We start from the raw sequence: 19,302 nt of genomic DNA on the forward strand, positions 1-19,302 counted from the left end.
TCTACAAAAAATAAACAAAATTAGTCGGGCATGGTGGCACGTGCCTATAGTCTCAGCTACTCGAACTCCTGACCTCAAGTGATTCATCTGCCTGAGCTTCCCAAAGTACTGGGGTTGCATGCTTGAGCCACCACACCCAGCCTATTTTTCACACCTATTATGCATGAATTCATAGGGAATCAGTCTCAGCAGCTCAGGCTCCTTCCCATTGGTTCCAACAAAGTGTGCTTCCCTGGGTGGAGCAGGCTGGTACTTCAGTCTAATCTAGATACCTTTCTCTTTGGCTTCCTTCTTTTTCTGATCATTTTCCTTCGTGTGTTTCAGGAAACTATCTCAGCGCTTAGCATAATATGCTCCATACCCCCATTAATTCTCTTGGCAAGAATCTTGCCCTTAACTTGTTTACAACAGTGCCAGCAGCGTGCCGGGGAACACTGTAGACTCTTCCAGTTTAGCCATGGTGATACTTGTGGGACATTCCTTTTTGAACAGTGCCCATACCCTTGATGTCTACGATACCATCTTTTTAAAACAAGTTTTTTTAGCTTATGTATTTATTTTTTATTTTTTTGAGACAGGGTCTCAATCTGTTGCCCAGGCTGGAGTGCAGTGGCGTAATCTCAGCTCACTGCAACCTCTGCCTCCTCGGCTCAAGTGATCCTCCTGCCTCAGCCTCCTGAGTAGCTGGGACTGTAGGTGCTCACCACCATGCCTGGCTAATTTTTGTATTTTTTGTGGAGACAGAGTTTCACCATGTTGCCCAGTCTGATCTCAAACTCCTGGACTCAAGCGATCCATCAGCCTTACCCTCCCAAAGTGCTAGGATTATAGACCTGAGCCACCATGCCCTGCCAATATCACCTTTCTGATAGATTCACATGTATGTGGCCAAAAGAGCAACTTCATGTTTTCTAAAAGGCCTAGAGAGCATATGTCAGGTACTTCTCCTCTTTCCCTTTTGTATTCCTCATTTTGGTAAATTACTGGAAGATGGTGATTCTGGCCAAAAGGCTATCATTTTTAATAGATTCTTTATCAGGATTAAGTTTCATTAACAGAGACCAAAAATAATACAGGTTGAGTATCTCTTATCCAAAACACTTGTGACCAGAGGTGTTTTGGATTTTGGATTTTTTCGATTTTGGAATATTTGCATTATACTTACCAGTTCATCATCCCTGTTTGGAAATCCAAAATACTCCAGTGACTATTTCCTTTGGGCATCATGTTGGTGCTCCAGAAGTTTCAGATTTTGGAGCATTTTGGATTTTGGATTTTCAGATTAGAATGCTCAAACTGTACTCGCTGAACAAGGTAGAACTTTCTTTCTCATGTAAAATCCAGAGTATATATGACCATTCTATTCTACAGAATTCACAGGGACCCAGGCTTCTTCCAGCTCACTTGGGTGCCTTAGCCCAATTTGTGCTGCTCTAACAGAACACCTGAGACTGGGTGATTTATAATGAACAGAAACGTGTTGGCTCCTAATGGTTCTGGAGGCCGGGAAATCCAGTATCGGGCACCAGCGGTTCTGGTGTCTCATGAGGGCACGGTCTGTTCCAAGTGGCACCTTGAATGCTTCTGGAGGGGAGGAGTGCTGACCCTCATGCAGCAGAGGAGTGGAAGAGGCAAACAGGGAGGCACTCCCAGAGTCTTTTTTCTAAGGAAAAGCCTCAGTCCATTCACAAAGGCAGAACACGCATGACCAAAACACTTCCTGTTAGACCCCACCTCCCAACGCTGCCACAGTGGCCACCAAATTTCAACATGGGTTTTGGAGAGGACAAACACTGAATGGCATAGCGTAGCATAGGGTCTGGCCCTTGTCTTCATGGTCTGTGAAGGTGACCAGAGCATCAATGTCACATTAACCTTGCTTCCAGGCAGCAAGGTTAAAAAAAAGAAGAAAGAAAAAAAAAAAAGGACAAAGGGCACGTGGCAGCTATCTTTCAAGGAAGGTTCTGGAAAATCAACCTTGTCACTTGGCTTCATCTCAGTGGGTACACTAGATAAGACCATAACTAGCTGCAAGGGAGGCTGGAAAATCATTTTGGGGATCTTTTTTCTGGATAGCCATACACTGGCATTAAAATAAGAGACTATTATTGTAGAAGGAAAGAATAGACTGGGGATAAAGCAGCAGCCCATGGTACAGGCTGGTGGTGTTCCTTTGTGGGGTTGTTCTGCAGTTCTAATTGCTGGGCATGTACGTTTGCTCCAGGGCTTGGCTGTGATAAACCATGCCAGGATGCCCAGCTTTGGGTCTCATCTGTAGTCAGGGCCACTGCTCACCCAAGAGCACCTTTATGTGAGTGAGAGCAAGGCCTACATAGTCCGACATGCTAGCCGCTAAGCATATGTACTATTTACATTTACATTCAAGTTAATTAAAATTCTTAAAAACTAAAAATTCCATTTCGGAGTCACAGTAGCTACATTTTAAAGACTTAGTGGCCACGTGTGGCTAATGGCTACTGTATTCGATAGAGCAAATATAAAACATTTCTATCATTGCAGAAACTTCTGTTGGACAACGCTGCTCCAGCTAAGGCAGCTTCATATTGGTATGACCAGCTTGGTGGGCCAGGTGTGGACCTGCCTCAGCCTTCCTTGACATCTCAGCCAGGCTGCCTTAGACAGGGGCCAGCAGCAAGCAACACGTGGCACCTTGCCTTTAGTAATCCCAAACCCTGCAGACAGTCTCCTCTTAGCAACTAGCCTCAAGAGTCAGATGGATTGTTGGACTGAGAGAAAACAGTGAGTACTGACTTGGGTTTCAGGGAGGCAGTTCTTGCTGGGTGGTGAAAATGTTTGTGTAACCTGCAGGTAGCATGGGCTGGTTCTCCTGTTGTATATTCTTTTTATGGGAAGGTGGAAGTGGGAGAGGAATTGAGCCCCATCCGACCCACCCCTGTTCAGAACTGGAAGGAGTGCACTCGGGAGTGGATGATTGCCTCTGAGTATTGCCATCACCCAGGAGATGGGGAAGGGCTACACACGTCTGTCTTCTGAAAATTATGGTATTTTTAGCTCCAAAAGAGTTGAAAACAGATTTAAATGCACAGTGGATAATGATAACTTTCACATCTGAGTGATCTCAGAGGACATCTGAGATCTATTCTCAGATAGATGCTATTCCAACACGCTCGGATGCTATTCCAACACGCTCTGACTGGCTCAGTATGTTTATTTTTCTTTTGACAGTGATAAGTGGTGGAGGGAGAGAACGAGGATTTCAAGATCTGTCATAAGGCAACTAAACTGGGTTGCAGCCCAGGGTCCTCTTAAGAAGAGAGGCGTTTATTTACCCTGCACTGGGTCTCCTGATCTCCCCTGGTTAGGAGGTTAGATGCCTAGTAAAAGCTTCTAGTAGAAGCTTTGGGGTGGTCTAGACTCCCATGCCCTGCAGTGAAGGGGCCGCAGAGGAGCTGTGAGGGAGCTCCCAGGCACCCTCATCTGGCTTTTCTGAGTACAGCAACACGGAAGCACTGCTTTGGAGCTCGGGGCCTGTCCCTACAGTCCTGCTTGGATGGTTCCAGTTGCAGAGAGCGCCTGCTAAATCTTTCCTGTTGGGTGGGGTCAGCTCTTCCTGTCAGAAAGTTCTCATCTGGACTCTGCAGTGGCCTCTCTGTGCCTTTCACTCACTGGTCCTAGAGCAGCACAGTGTGGCATAATCTCCTCGGCAAGCTCCTTACTCTGTGTGCCTCAGTGTCCTGTCATGTTACCATGATAATAGGACCTGCCCTGTCACAGTGTTGTGAGGTTCAAATGAGGTAATAATATATGAAGCTCTTAGAACAGTTCAATAAGATTAGCTGTTGCTATTTTTTATTACCTTTTCTTCTCCTAAGCTTTTTTTTTTTTTGAGACAGGCTCACTCTGTCACCCAGGCTGGAGTGCAGTGGCATGATCTCAGCTCACTGCAACCTCCGCCTCCCTGGCTCAAGTGATCCTTCCACCTCAGCCTCCCAAGTAGCTGGGACAAAAGGTGCATGCCACCACACCTGGCTAACTTTTTGTATTTTTGGTAGAAACAGGGTTTCACTATGTTGCCCAGCCTGGTCTCAAACTCCTGAGCTCAAGCAATCCACCTGCCCCAGCCTCCCAAAGTGCTGGAATTACGCCCAACCTAAGCTACCCTTTTTACCTCCCAAGCCTTGGTGTAGGCCAGGAGGCACTCTCCTTTGACACCGAATTGCAAAGAGTCAGGCAGGTCTTTTTGACCAAGGGTAGGGGAAGGGCAGATTTCCCACACTGGAGCAGCAAGGCACAGGGGACAGAGCGGGCTGCAGAGCCAGACACCAGGAGCACATCCAGACTCCATCTCTTACCAGTGAGGTGTTCTTGGCAAGCCACTAAACCTCTCTGAGCCTCAGTGTGCCGGTTGGGAAATAGGAGGACAGGTGCATGCTTCAGAGTTGTGGGAATGATGATGAGGCAGTGTGTAACTAGCCTGGGCTCACTAAAGGCACGTAATAAATAAGTGCCTCCCCTCCTCTGTTGACAGGAGCCCCTTGTTGAACAGAAGTCCATGTTCTCTCCCATTCAGCCCATAGACATTTCCTGGGGTTGGTTTTTCATATAACAGTTTCAGAATGGTTCACGTTGTGATGGAGGGGGACGTAGGGACACAGTCCAGGGGGCATCCGAGAGCAATTTCAGGAATCTGATGAGTTGGCCAACAGCCTAAGCCTCGCCACATTGCATGGCAACTTCAATAAAACCACTTGGCCAGCTCACCCAAGGGCTGGCCTCTGGGCTTTGGCAGTCAGCCCACCTGCATGGCCCCAGGTGTCCACCTGTTGCCCCAGTACTGGTTGCAGCCCCAGTGCAGGCTACAATTGCACCAACTTCCCTGAAAGAATGTCAGCACCAGAAGGGCCTTGAAAAATCTTGTCCAAGCCCTGAATTTTACATCTGCGGTGAAGATGGCCTGAGAGGTGGAGTGGTTGGCCCTAGGTCACACTGCGGCCGTGTAGAGGCTCTCTGGATGTCAGTGCTGCGTACCGCTTCTGTCTCCTTGTAGCCTCCTTAGCTGGCTGCTATGCTGGGAACGGCGTCCAGACCTAGGTGGGCCCAGCCCCAGGTGTTCTTATGGTTCCTGCTCTTAGCCTCTGCATAGGACTCATCCTAAAAGGTCTGGGTGTCCCATCCTGACTCGGCAGCTCACTCCTTCTAGAAGCGGAGCTGCAGAACCGGATCCCACCTGACCCCCAGCGTCTCTCCAGGCTCCTTTCACACAGCCTCTGCCTTGCCTCTTCCCTGATGCTGCCTGTTGCTGAGAGTGTGTAAACCAGGAATTGCCCCCTTCCATCGTCCCTGCACGTGGAAGTTTGAGATGATTGCTGTCTGAGAACTGATGAAACCTACAGTTCGCATAGCCTGTGTGGTAGGAAGAGGCTGAGAAGCTTTTGCAGGTTCAAGCAAGTTGGTACCTTACGAAGACATATGCACTTGGTCAGGCTGTCAGTTCCTGGGACCAATTCCTCATCAGCTCTGCCTGCATCATTTTTAGAGAATTTTTCTACTTTTTTCTTTCTGTGTTGACTGCAGTGAGAGGCATAAGTGGCAACCCCAGTAAGCTCTCACATTATTGCTAAGGAAGAGAAGACACTGGGGGGTCTTCCTGTCCCCATCCTTTATTCTCTAGCCCTCTTCATTCCACGTCACCCCCTGGGAGAGGGCAAGAGAGGGCTCTGTTCTGTGGGTCTGTGGGGAGTAGATGGAAACTTCAGGAGGCCCAATTGGATGTTGTTGTCATGTGAAGTAGCTTTGTGCCTCAGTCTCCTGGCGAGCAATAGCTGTATCTAAATGACCAAGTCTGTTTGTCATGGTGAGCCCGGCCGCATCAATGCTATGCTTGATGTGTTTTATCAAAAACTGCCTGTGTACTAGAGAAGATGTTTTTATTCCCCAGCTCATTCTGTTTTTTCACCTCATCCCTCACATTTTATAGGCCTGATGTTTTAAGAAGTTATTCTTTCACTATAAAACTTGGTTTCGTTAAAAATACACTTATTTTAACTCATTTCCCAAACTAGCTTCATGTTTTAAAATCTCCCAGGGCTCTCTGTATAGTCACCAGGTATTACTGGAATTGCTAGTGTGGTTAGATAGTTGGATTTTTTTTTTTTTTTTTTGCTGAGTGTTCTTGGTGAAGAAGCTGGAAAAGTGGAAGGGGCCAGGAACCCAGGGGCTCAACTGAAATGCCCACTGAGTTGCCACCTGTGCAGCTATGCAGGTGTTACTTGTCATAGGTGCTGATCTGACTTTTCCTTATTATTTGAAGCCCAGCTCCGATGCCACCTCCTCCATTTGGCCTTCCCTGCTTTGAACAGAAACCTGAGGCTCCTGCCACTTATCAGCACGCTCTCTCCCCTCTGCCTTTTGATGTGCTTTGTTGTGTCTCTTTTCTCAGTCAGACTGTCAGCTCCTTGAGGACAAGCTCTGAGTCTAACTCTGTCTGATCTTTGCAGCTCTCCCCTGGGGGCATCTGCAGCCCCTGCATTCCCCCTGGCACCCCCCGGCCCAGCCCCTGCAATCACTGTGTGCCTCCAGGGCTGAGCGAGGTGCTCCCCGCACAGTGCATGCTCGGTGCATACCTGTTGAAACGGAATTTCAGATTCTCATACCTTTTTTGGAATATCACTTTCTGCTGAGCCTTCCAGTTATTTGTACACAGTTATTTGTACGGTTATTTCTCCTGTAAGATCAGGGTTGGGAAACATTTTCCGTCAGGGCCAGATAGAAGAGGCTTTGTGGACCATACGGTCTCTGTTGCAACTACTCAAATCTGGAACCATAGATGATGTGTAAATGAATGGGTATGGCTGGGTTCCCATAAAACATTATTTACAAAACAGGCGGTTGGCCTAGATTGCCAGTCCCCATACCAGATTATCAGCTTCTGAAAAGGCAGGCTCTGTGTCTCATTTGCCTTGTGTCTAGCAGAGGCCATGCAAAGAGTGAGCGATCCATAAATACTCATTTGGGGACTATTAAATGAAACAAAAGGCTGGGATTTGAGCTGCACAAATACAGGCCTCATGACCCAGTGTTTCAACTCCTAGGTCATACCCGACAGGATTGCCTGCACGTAGTCACCGGAGGGCACGTGCCAGGGTGTCTGTGGCAGCACTGTTTGTCGTGGCCCCAAACTGGAAACTACCCCAGTGCCAGCTGACAGCAGACAATTAAATAAATTGCAGCATATTCACAAAATGGAGTACTATGCAGCAATTAAAATAAATGTGCTCTATGTAAAAATGCGGATGCATCTCACAAACATGATGTTGAGTTAAGACAAAGAAGCTACAGATAAAAGATTACATATTATATGACTCCATTCACAAAACGTTGAAAGGCAGGTAAAACACAGCTATGCTGTGAGAAGTTAGGAGAGTGGTTACCCTTGCTGGTGGAGGGGCTGTGCTTTTTTCCGTTATCAGTGTGCTGCCTGTGGGGGTGTGTTCAGTTTGTGGAAATCCTTCAATCTGTGCACTTAGCATCTGTGTACTTTTCTGTATGAATGTTGTGGTTGCATAAAGCACTCCGTTTAAAACAAAACAAAAAGTAAAGTAGTTTGTCCAAATATCATTTAACCAAAGACTACTATCAGCCGTTCTGATTTTCTGGCCAATGCTCTTCAACTGCTGACCCCTGCTGACCCTAAATATGGGTTCTTTGCCCTAGAAAGGGAAATAGGGAAGCCTTGTCTCTCCTTTCGTCGTCTCTTTCACCCAGGTGTACAAGAGCAGAACCCGGCACTGAGCATTTTGAGGAGGATGGAGCCAATGTCCCTGAGAGCCAATCCCATCTGGTCTGTCCCTGCCTCAGCATCCCCCACCACCTCTGGATCCATACCCACAGTGGGTGCTGTAACGGCATCTGGGCTTTGTCATCTCCTTTGCAGAACATTGTAGCTGTGGGAGCTGGGTTCTGTGATGGCCTCCGCTGTGGAGACAACACCAAAGCTGCCGTCATCCGCCTGGGACTCATGGAAATGATTGCTTTTGCCAGGATCTTCTGCAAGGGCCAGGTGTCCACAGCCACCTTCCTAGAGAGCTGCGGGGTGGCCGACCTGATCACCACCTGCTACGGAGGGCGGAACCGCAGGGTGGCCGAGGCCTTCGCCAGAACTGGGAAGGTAGCCCCTCACCTGCCCTCCCGCAACCCCTCCTTCCTCACTTGAGACTCCTGGCTTGGGGTGAGCTGCAGCCCAGTGGAGATTTCATGCCAGCATCTGTTTGCTGGGATTGTTCTCTTTGCCTGGCTGCTTTTTCACTTGACTCTTCTGTTCTTTATCTTTGTGTCTTTATCTTTCCTTGGCCTCCAGCAGGGGATTGAAACTCTTCTCTCCACTCTGCTCTTGAAATAAATGATGCTAGGCCAGGCATGGTGGCTCATGCCTATAATCCCACCACTTTGGGAGGCCAAGGTGGGAGGATTGCTTTAGGCCACAAGTTTGAGGCCAGCCTGCACAACATAGCAAGACCCCATGTCTACAAAACAAAACAAAACAAAACTTAAAAATTAAACAAATAAATGATTCTTCAGTCTTTACCATAGTTTTTTTTTTTTTTTTTTTTATCCTTTATTTTTAAGACCATTGAAGAGTTGGAGAAGGAGATGCTGAATGGGCAAAAGCTCCAAGGACCTCAGACTTCTGCTGAAGTGTACCGCATCCTCAAACAGAAGGGACTAGTGGACAAGTAAGTCTCTCAGTCGCCTATGAGACCAGATAAATGTCCATCGTTCTTTTTTGCAGGACTTCCAGCCCCATGGAGATGAGCTAGACTATTTGACAAGTGCCCTTAGAACTCATCTGGATTAGTTCAGTGCTTTGTGTGATGTAAACATCTGTGATGAGAAGCATCTACCTACCTGCAAAACATGTGTTTACACGAAACCAGGCTCAACTTCAATGAAAGGAGCTCAATTCTATAAGTCATGTTATAAAATATGAAGTTTAAGATTCTAGTTTGCCTTGCAGGGTGTTTGGTAAAAGCTATATAAGTTTTAAAATTTGTAAAAATGATTTTTTGTTTTATAAAAAAGTATGGTCAGGTTATTAAAATGTCAAGTCAGAAAAGAAGGAAGGACAGGTTAGCCCAACATTATACCATCAGAAGGGAGCTCTGTTAAGGTTTGGTGCACAGCCTTCTAGTCTCTTCATTGGGTGGGTAGATGGGGCATAGGATGGGATGGAATAGGATGGGATGAAGGGATGGATGATGTGTGGATGGGCGGGTGGGAGGGGATGGGATGAGATGGATAGATGGATGGAGGGATGGATGATGGATGGGTGCATGGGTAGATGGGTGAGTGGATGGGTGGGATGAGTGAAGGGATGGATGATGGGTGGGTGCATGGGTAGATGGGTGAGTGGATGGGTAAATGGATGGATGATGGGTGGGTGGGTGGCTGGGATGAGATGGATGGATGGGTGGATGATGGATGGATGCATGGGTGGATGGGTGGGTGGATGGGTGGGACGGGTGAATGGATGGATGATGGGTGGGATGGGATGAGATAGATGGATGGATGGAGGGATGGATGATGGATGGGTGCAGGGGTAGATGGGTGAGTGGATGGGTGGGAGGGGTGAACGGATAGATAGATGGGTGGGTGCATCCATCCTCCATTGCCCTTCCAGGCCAGTTTTGTGTTAAAGGTGGGCTGGAGTCAGTTTATTTGCCACCTGATTGAGAGAGTGAGCCCTGTAGCACCACAAAAGCTTCTTAGCCTCTCCCGAGGCCACTCCCCAGCACTACCTGCTCCAACAGCACTTTCTCTTGCCGATTTACTGAGCATGATTGTGGGGGACCATAATCATGATGCCAACTATACCACCACATAAATGCTTATGTAGCATATTGTATGTATCCTTAACTCTCCCGAAACACCCTCTGGGGGAGGGGAAGTCTGGTTGCCTAGGACTGGAGGGAGCTGGGCAGCTGGACTGACATGCTGATTGTGGCTAATTCAGAGCATGAGCTTCTCTCCAAGCTGGGAGGAGGGTTGTGGATGTCGTTGCTGTCATCTCTGGTTGCAGCTCCTTCATCCTAGTTCCATCAGTTCAGGTGTCTGCTGGTCCCAGTCACGCATCTTCACCTCCCCCTGCACCCAGCACCCTTCCTTCTTTTACCCAGAACAAATTAATCAGCCATGGAGTTCCATACTGAAAGTTAAAAATGAGGGTGGATGGAGCGTTTGTCTTCCCCCTTTAATTTGCACTTTATTTTTCTGAAATAGCTTTTAAAACCAGCCATGCAGAGATGGAAGTTCACAAACAGGCTGCCAAAGGAGGAGAGCTATCTTTAAATTGTGACTAAAAGGCAAATGCCTCTGACGCGCATGGTTTTCCTTACCTACTTAGCAGCAGACAGTGGTATGTTTGTGTGTGGTTGGACTACTTGAATGACCACTGAGCATTTATCAAGAAATTTTTTTAAGTCCCAAAAAAAAAATAAATAAATAAAAACCTGTCTGTCTGGTGCGACTCTCCCAATCCGAATTTTCAAGTGGCATCTGTGTGCTAGCAAGGGCTGCCTTGAGAGGACTCTCTGGATGGACAGGTTGGCTGGGCACTAGTCTGTTAGCTCCAGGGCGACATGGACTAGAACAGCGATTCTGGGGCCAGGAGCTGCCTATTTCCAAAGCAGGTGTAATCAAGCAGGTAAATCTCTGCTCTGAGCAGGCAGCTCTCCTTGGTCATGTCCCATTTTATTTCTTCTGATTAGAAATTGAACAGGCTGCACCTGTGCTTAATGACATCGCTGCTGGATTGAAGGTGGCAGCACCCTTCTCCTGGGCTGGAGTGTAAAATCCCCTGGGACTCCTTCCCGTTTTTTTTGTACCACCTGCCTCCCAAAGGCAGAGGCCTATTGTTCTCCCTTTGCACCACCTCTTACTTTGACTCCTTTTTTCTTTTTCATTCTGACCACCACTTCTCCGGTCTTCCTCTGTTTCCTTCTCCCCTCCCTTCTCTTCTCCATTGCTATAGAAAAAATAGCAGGAGGGCAACATTCAAGGCTGCCCTGTGGCTTATTAGCCATGTGGCCTTGGGCAAGTCACGTATTTAGCTGTCCTGTGCCCCAGTGTTCTTATCCACAAAATTAAGATGGAAGACCAGATGATCGCCATGATCCCTGCTAGCTTGAGCATTCACATTCAGAGGCCTCCTGCCCTTAAGGAGTGAAGCACATGGTCCTTAGGCAGAGGTAGCCCCCCTCAATCTAGCACCAACGTAACTTCCTGTGCAGTATATCCTCTTACTCCCTATGGTACCTTCTTTTCTTGAATAGAACTTTTCTTTGCCTCCTTCTCAGACTCTCATTTTACCTTAATTACCTTTTCAAAGGCCCTGTCACATTCTGAAGTACTAGGGGTTAGGACCGAAGCACATGAATTGGGAGGAGGGCATAATTCAGCCCATACACAACGTGTTCTCTGAGGTGCATGCTGTAAGCTCCTGGGTCTCACTCTGTCACCCAGGCTGGAGTGCAGTGATGCAATCTCAGCACTGCAATCTCCGCCTCCCGTGTTTAAGTGATTCTCTTGCCTCAGCTTCCCTAGTAGCTGGGATTACAGGTGTGTGCCCCCATACCCAGCTAATTTTTGTATTTTTAATAGAGACTTTTTTTTACCATATTGCCCAGGCTGGTCTCCTGGCCTCAAGCGATCTGCCCACCTTGGCCTCCCAAAGTGCTGGGATTACAGGCATGAGCTGCCACACCTGGCATAGCTTTTTTATAATACTGTATATCCCTGCACTTAGTCTGAAGTCTGAAACATCTTAAGCCCTCCGTATTGATTAGTGGGATAGCTGACTGGTTTGTCAATTTTTTTTTTTTTTTGAAACAAATTCTTGCTCTGTTGCCCAGGCTGGAGTGCAGTGGTGTGATCTTGGCTCACTGCAACCTCTGCCTCCTGGGTTCACACCATTCTCCTGTCTCAGCCTCCTAAGTAGCTGGGACTACAGGTGCCCGCCACCACGCCTGGCTAGTTTTTTGTATTTTTATTAGAGATGGGGTTTCACCATGTTAGCCAGGATGGTCTCAATCTCCTGACCTCGTGATCCTCCTGCCTCGGCCTCCCAAAGTGCTGGGATTACAGGCTTGAGCCACCGCGCCCGGGCCTCTGGTTTGTCAAATTTTTAAATGAAATGTTGTCTTTTTCTTCCTTTCACCTCTAACTTTAATATTTAGAGAGTCTTCCACACTGATCTAATTGACCTTTTAGCATTTTATATAATAGAAAATAATATTTAGATGGGTAGTGTAGCCTAATGGTTGCACATTGGCTTCAGAGTCCAAAACTGTGGTTCAATTTACTCATATACAGAATGGGGACAATATTTTCTACCTCATGGGGTGATTTTAAGGATTAAACAAGTTACTTGTCTGTAGAAATTTCCCTTCCACACACTTCATATCTCATTAACATCCCGTCCACAGAATGCACTTTGGAAATGCTAGTTAGGAGTGCTTCCAGCTGCAAGAGCAACACACGATTGTAACAGGGAATATGGAGGTGAACATTACTAAAGTGTTGGCCCAGTGGCTCTAGCTCTGGATGAGAATCTCAGTGATCCCGTTGGCTTTCCCTTGAACCTCAACATGGCTGCAGCAGCTCCAGACATCACATTCACTTTTACACTCAGGAAGGGAACAAGAGTAGTCTAGGGTAATAGATTTTTCCTCTAGTGCCTCTCGCGGAGAGTAATCTTCCCCCAGAAACCTTCAGCAGATATATTATGTCTTGCTGCCTAGGACTGGGTTACTTGGCTAATTCTAGGTGAAAGGCTAGGAAGGTGAGTAGTCTCTTCCAACCTTGGGAAAGGGAAAAGCAGGTTGGAAATGGCTTTGGATGGTCAGTCATCTGCTACCACACTGCTCTGGGGACATATGCATCGTTCTTGTTTCAGGAACAGGGAAACATAGCATGGAAGGACAAAGAAAGGGGCTGAAGTTTCTAGACTTTAAATCCCATCCACAGGAATTTATTCAACGAATTCTCACTGAGCACCTGCCCCTTGCTGTGCATGGTGCCAGGCACTGAGAATACAGTAGTGAAAAAAACAGACTTGGTCCCAGTCCTCATGGAGCTTTCTCAGTCCAGGATACACTGTCCATCTTGTGGCTGCTATAATAAGCTGTCGTTACTACACACCCACTATTTGCCAGTTGTGTACTGTACACTTCACACATAAGTGATTTAATACTTGCAGCAAGGCTGGGTATCCAGTCCCATTTTACAGATGGGCAAACAGGGTTAGAAGGATTATGAAACTTGCCGAGAGTTAGTAGGCTGTAGAATCAGATTGATTAGGTCTACCTGACTCCAAAAAAATAACAAAATGTTCCATACCTTAAAAAAACTACAATGAAAAAACAGCCCTACAATGCTGGACTCTCATAAAGACATGTGATCATTAGTATATTTGTTCTTCTTAAATTAAATTATCATTATAAGATTCTGTCCAGCTAATTTTCAGGATTGCCTTTCAAGACTCTATTGATTCTGCCAACCTCACTTTGAGCTATGTGTGTGTGTATTTAAAAGCCTGGGCCGGTGCGGTGGCTCACTCCTGTAATCCCAGCACTTTGGGAGGCTGAGGCGGGTGGATCATGAGGTCAGGAGTTCGAGACCAGCCTGAAAAACATGGTAAAACCCCGTCTCTACTAAAAATACAAAAATTAGCCAGGCGTGGTGACACACACCTGTAATCCCAACTACTCTTAGGAGGCTGAGGCAGGAGAATCGCTTGAACCCAGGAGGTGGAGGTTGCAGTGAGACAAGATCACACCGCTGTACTCCAGCCCGGGTGACAGAGTGAGACTTTGTCGCAAAAAAAAAAAAAAAAAGAAATAAAGCCTGATGAAATTATTTCTTTAGTGACTTTCCACTTATATCTGTATTCACATCTTGGAAGTAGAGGTAAGCTAAATCAAGCTTCTGACATAAGATGAGTGCTTTGCTCCTCGTAGGTCCTCACTCAGATTCTCGCGGGAACATTCCAGCCTACATTATTTGTGGTGATGTGTAGACTGCCTCATCGTTATCTCGGGATGATTCTTTTTGGAGAAGGGAGAGCAATTTAAAAATCTATTTGTACAGCTTTTAAAATAAGGACAGAATATAGACTCATCCAAGATTTGACCAAGAGTCGGAGCTGCAACTCTTTATGTAAATGACAACAGTTTGCCCTGGTAGGATCACCGTGTGACTTGTTTGTGGAAAGTGGGCTCCAAGCTTAATTAGGCAGAGGATGGTCTAGGTCGCACCAGGATCTGACAGCCACATTCCAGAGGCTCTCTGCAGAACAAATGATAAAGGAATGTAGAAAGTGCTTACCGTGTTTTCCATAGTCACATACTGACCTGCAATCGGTTAGGACAGAAAACCTAACTTATTCTCTGAGGTAAATCTAGTGGCCTAACCTTGTCTTTTCACATTTCTTCCCAACTAGGTTTCCATTGTTTACTGCTGTGTATCAGATCTGCTACGAAAGCAGACCCGTTCAAGAGATGTTGTCTTGTCTTCAGAGCCATCCAGAGCATACATAAAGTGAATCATGCAGCGTCTTCTGCCTTTCTGATCAATTTTTGGGTTCACGTGGAAACCAGGACTTGGCAACATGATGTTTGTTTGACTGCAGTCTCATCATGGATATGTATGGATTTTTACAGGATCGTTTTTGAACTGTGAGAGTCAGTTCATTGGCAAAGATGTGCTGGGCGGTAACTAAACACACATACGAACGTGTGAATGGTGGTTTATTCCTCATTCTGTGGATGTTTCCATGAGCCAAAATTAAATGTCTTTTTTCAAAATTGCTTATGAAATTTCCACACAATGGTAGCTTATAAGATTGGAATGATCTCAACTAAATTTTTTAGGTGTAATTCATACATATTGGAGGATTTTTTTTTTCTCATTCTTCTAATGTTAAATTTTAACCAGCATTAACATGGTAGAGTGGAGGAGTGAGTGTGTTCAAAGATCAACATATTTAACTTTTAAACACTATCTTAAAGCCAGCATAATTAACTATTTTGATTGTGGGCTGACCTTTGTTTTTTTGAACAATCAGGTATTTTTAATTAAATAATCCACTCGTATTTTCCCCTCACTACAGTTGTCTACATTTTTAGCCTCTTTTCTCTTCGTTAGTTGTCAGAATGTGCCTTCATCAAGGCTCAGCAGTAACAGAAGACAGAAAACTCATCTGGGATTTTCCTGCTGTGGCTGGCACCTTCTTCTGATAAACAGACACCTGTATGATGCTTTTTTGGCTAGTTAGTGCATTTTTTGCAACCATTTTTCTTAAGCATCACAGATCCACTGGGGGGTGTGGGGGGCTACTGTTACTCCTCTTGTTAGATGCAGTCACTCCTCCTGGTCACCTAGTGACAGGGACAGAGCCAGGAGTCAAGTACAATGCCAAGGTGCATGACCCTCTGAGAAGTCACTGGGCTGATTTGACCTCCGACTAATTGCTTCTGGCAAATGCCACGTGCAGCCTTTCCTGAGGCCATAGGAGGGCTTCCTGCCGCTGGGATCTGTGCAGGCCATCCTCTCCACGGTGCCACTCCAAGGGCGGTCCTCAGTGCAGCAGCATCAGCTTCACTTGCGGGGGAGGGGGAGTGGTCTCAGAAATGCAGGTTCCCGGGTCCCACCCTGGACCTCTGAAGGGGTATGGCATCTGTGCTTCTGATGCTCACTACAGTTTTTGAACCACTACTTTAGAAAATCTGCTTTAACGTGGCGTTCCTCTAATCGTGTTCCCTAGGAAATGAGTGTCCCAAGATCCAGTGATTATTCCAGGTGTTCGCTGGAAAGGTCAAGTGAGTTTGGGAAACACTACGTGTGTGCGCCTCTTGAAGGTGTAGAATGTGTGTTTAGGCATCAGTGGAACCCATTTTTCTAGCCTAGCAAGTCCCAAACACATTACACTGAAGAGAGATTTTGGTGAGGAAACTTGCCAGAGTTTTCAGGGAACACTGTCCTTAGGCTTAGGTGACCTTAGGATAACTCAAGTAGACCCTTCACTCCCTGTGAGAAATTAGGATGAATAACTACCTGTGGTATTGTTGGTTCTGAACTTTTCCAGTTTAGGCCTGCTGTGAATCTTTGATGAAGCTTTAAGGTGACACTGTTGTACAAGACGTCAGCTTTGCTGAAACGCACACTACCTGGAATAAGTGCTTTAACTGTAGAATTAGGATGGGATTTACTGTACTGTTTTAAATGAGATTGGCGTCAGAATAGCATTGCAGTTACCTTACATAGCACTTGATACGTGTTAAAGGAACATATGAATGTAATTTATATATTCCTGGAATTTCAGTTACTTTGTGAGATTTGGGGCTGTCCCTCAACCCCAGTTTAGGATTTCTTTTTTTCTATACCTTGAAATGACTATAAAATAGATTTTCATGGGAATTTTAAAGACTCTATCCAAAACATTTTTGGAGCGTTTTAAAGCCGCATACACAGAAGTATGCGAAAGCGCACAAAACACTCCAGGTTTCTGCAGTGTTCGCGCCACCGCGAGCCCACTTTGCTTGTCTCATGAAAAATCTCTGTTAAAGTATGTACATGGGTAACAAATAGTTACTTTGAAAGACCCGTAAAGGGCTGTAAGCTAATTGTGGTGTCCAGTAAGTAGCATAATGAGATGTGAGGAGTTGGGACCTTGCGTGTTTTGCATATTTTCGTCTGCATTCAGCTCTTACTCTGGGTTTGTGCTCGAGTGTTATTTCTTTACAAATGCCCTTGTAATTACCACTCTGAAGCCTGCCGACTGTGTCTCTCGAACATGCTTAGGATATTCTGCACATTATGGAAAAAGGTAAATTTTATAAGTTTCTGCTCTACTAACTGTAGATATTTATGACTCTGCGAGTTATCTATTTTTATAACCACCTGTGGTCCATTGTTCATTTTAATTCACATTTCTTACAAAGTGTGGTAACAGGGAGGGAGACACCTAGACTAGAAGTTCAATTTGTACAACTTCAGCCAATCTGTGAATGTAAAAACTACACTGTTGCCTTGCTAGGATCCACCCTCCTATAATGTGGAGCAACTATCCGAGTGAAATCCACCCCAGGAGATGGAGTCAAACTAAACTTGTGGTTTTTCATTTAACTTTTGACTATAACATGGCCCCATGGCATCCACACCAAGAGGGGTGTTGTGATGAGGTGCCGGTGTGCAAAGGGAACTCTGGTTTTTCCACTGGTTCTTATCTGCTAGCCTTTTACATATATGTGTACTATATTTGTTTACAGACTGTAGGTGGATATATAATTTAAAAGCTTGATTTAATAAACATTTAGCCCCCTAAACTTGCGCTGTGGATCCTGTTTTTCTTTTTACCAATTTAGATAATCATTTTATTTGTCAGCTCTTTCTTTTTTTCCTGAACTGTGTTTCATTACCAATATCAAAAACAGTGTTCAACAGAAGGGCTTCGTCTCTAATCCCAGGCCTTAAATGCATCTGTTTTTATTGTTTACTGATATTTGTATATAATTGCAGTTTAGGATGGAGACCTTCTGGTGAATTTGAAATCTCCTTTTCCCCACTCCATATATACCTTTAAAATCTGGGAAACTATAACCAGTGCTGATCTCATAAAAATATAAGGGAAATTCCTAGAATCCTAAAACAAATAGGGGACCGATTGCCAGAGTTGAAAGGATTGGGTTGTGAAGCTTATGCTACACGAGAGCCCACCAAAGGCTATGTTGTCAGGGGGAAAAATGAGCTAAGAAAAGCCAGGTATAGGTACAAACAAGGAGGCTGGGCCCCATGGGGAGAAAAATGTTTTGTTTGCCACAGAGTCTCGCTGTGTCATCCAGGCTGGAGTGCTGTGGGGGCACACGCCTGTGGTCCCAGCTACTCAGGGGGCTGAGGTGGGAGGATCACTTGAGCCCAGGAAGGTTGAGGATGCAGTGAGCAGAGATCATGCTACTGCACTCCAGCCTGGGAGACAGAGTGAGACATTGTCTTGAAAAGATAAATAAAATAATTGAAAAATAATTCATTATGAGTGAAAACCAACAGATTTTTTAAAACAGAGAACCTTAGGATTTCAGATAATTTGAGTAATACCATGATGCTTTTTATTTATTTATTTATTTATTTTTTTTTTATTATACTTTAAGTTCTAGGGTACATGTGCATAGCGTGCAGGTTTGTTACATATGTATACTTGTGCCATGTTGGTGTGCTGTACCCATCAACTCGTCAGCACCCATCAATTCATCATTTATATCAGGTATAACTCCCCAATGCAATCCCTCCCCCCTCCCCCCTCCCCCATGATAAGCCCCAGTGTGTGATGTTCCCCTTCCCGAGTCCAAGTGATCTCATTGTTCAGTTCCCACCTATGAGTGAGAACATGCGGTGTTTGGTTTTCTCTTCTTGTGATAGTTTGCTAAGAATGATGGTTTCCAGCTGCATCCATGTCCCTACAAAGGACGCAAACTCATCCTTTTTTATGGCTGCATAGTATTCCATGGTGTATATGTGCCACATTTTCTTAATCCAGTCTGTCACAGATGGACATTTGGGTTGATTCCAAGTCTTTGCTATTGTGAATAGTGCCGCAATAAACATACGTGTGCATGTGTCTTTGTAGTAGAATAATTTATAATCCTTTGGGTATATACCCAGTAGTGGGATGGCTGGGTCATATGGTACATCTAGTTCTAGATCCTTGAGGAATCGCCATACTGTTTTCCATAATGGTTGAACTAGTTTACAATCCCACCAACAGTGTAAAAGTGTTCCTATTTCTCCACACATGATGCTTTTTAAAAATCATCTGAAATCCTTTATAGAGATGGGGTCTTACTATGTCGCCCAGGCTGGACTGCAGTAGTGTGATCATAGCTCACTGCAGCCTCCAACTCCTGGGACCAAGCAATCTTCCTGCCTCAGCCTCCCAAGTAGCTAAGACTCCAGGGGCATGGTACCACACCCAGCCTTTTTTTGTTTTTTTAAGTAAAGATAGGGTCTTGCTATGTTGCCCAGGCTGGTCTCAAACTCCTGGCCTCAAGCAATCCTCCCGTCTTGGCCTCCCAAAGTCCTGGGACTACAAGCATGAGCCTGGCCAGATGCTTTGAAAGGTACTTTTTAAAATAAAGGCATAAAAGAAGGATTAAAACATAAATTATATGGGAGGATAAAAGAATCCCAGCCAGGCAGATTTGAAAAAGAACCTATTCAAACATTTAGGAATGAATATAATCATTTGAATTGTAAAAATAGGCAGATGGGGTT

General features: G+C 45.5%; 1 protein-coding gene across 1 annotated transcript in view; it reads left to right on the forward strand.

Annotated features, from left to right (window-relative positions):
• Nucleotides 1–17,360, forward strand: part of GPD1L (glycerol-3-phosphate dehydrogenase 1-like) — a 57,881-nt gene extending 40,521 nt beyond the window's left edge. Inside the window, exons 5-7 of the mRNA XM_011961624.1 lie at nt 7,916–8,149; nt 8,608–8,714; nt 14,477–17,360. Of these exons, the coding sequence (XP_011817014.1) occupies nt 7,916–8,149; nt 8,608–8,714; nt 14,477–14,573 (438 nt within the window). The 3' untranslated portion in view covers nt 14,574–17,360. The remainder of the gene's footprint in view (nt 1–7,915; nt 8,150–8,607; nt 8,715–14,476) is intronic.
• The last annotated feature ends 1,942 nt before the right edge of the window (nt 17,361–19,302 follow it).

This window comes from Colobus angolensis, unplaced genomic scaffold (genome assembly GCF_000951035.1).
Source record: "Colobus angolensis palliatus isolate OR3802 unplaced genomic scaffold, Cang.pa_1.0 Scaffold56, whole genome shotgun sequence".
Taxonomy (NCBI): Eukaryota; Metazoa; Chordata; class Mammalia; order Primates; family Cercopithecidae; genus Colobus; species Colobus angolensis.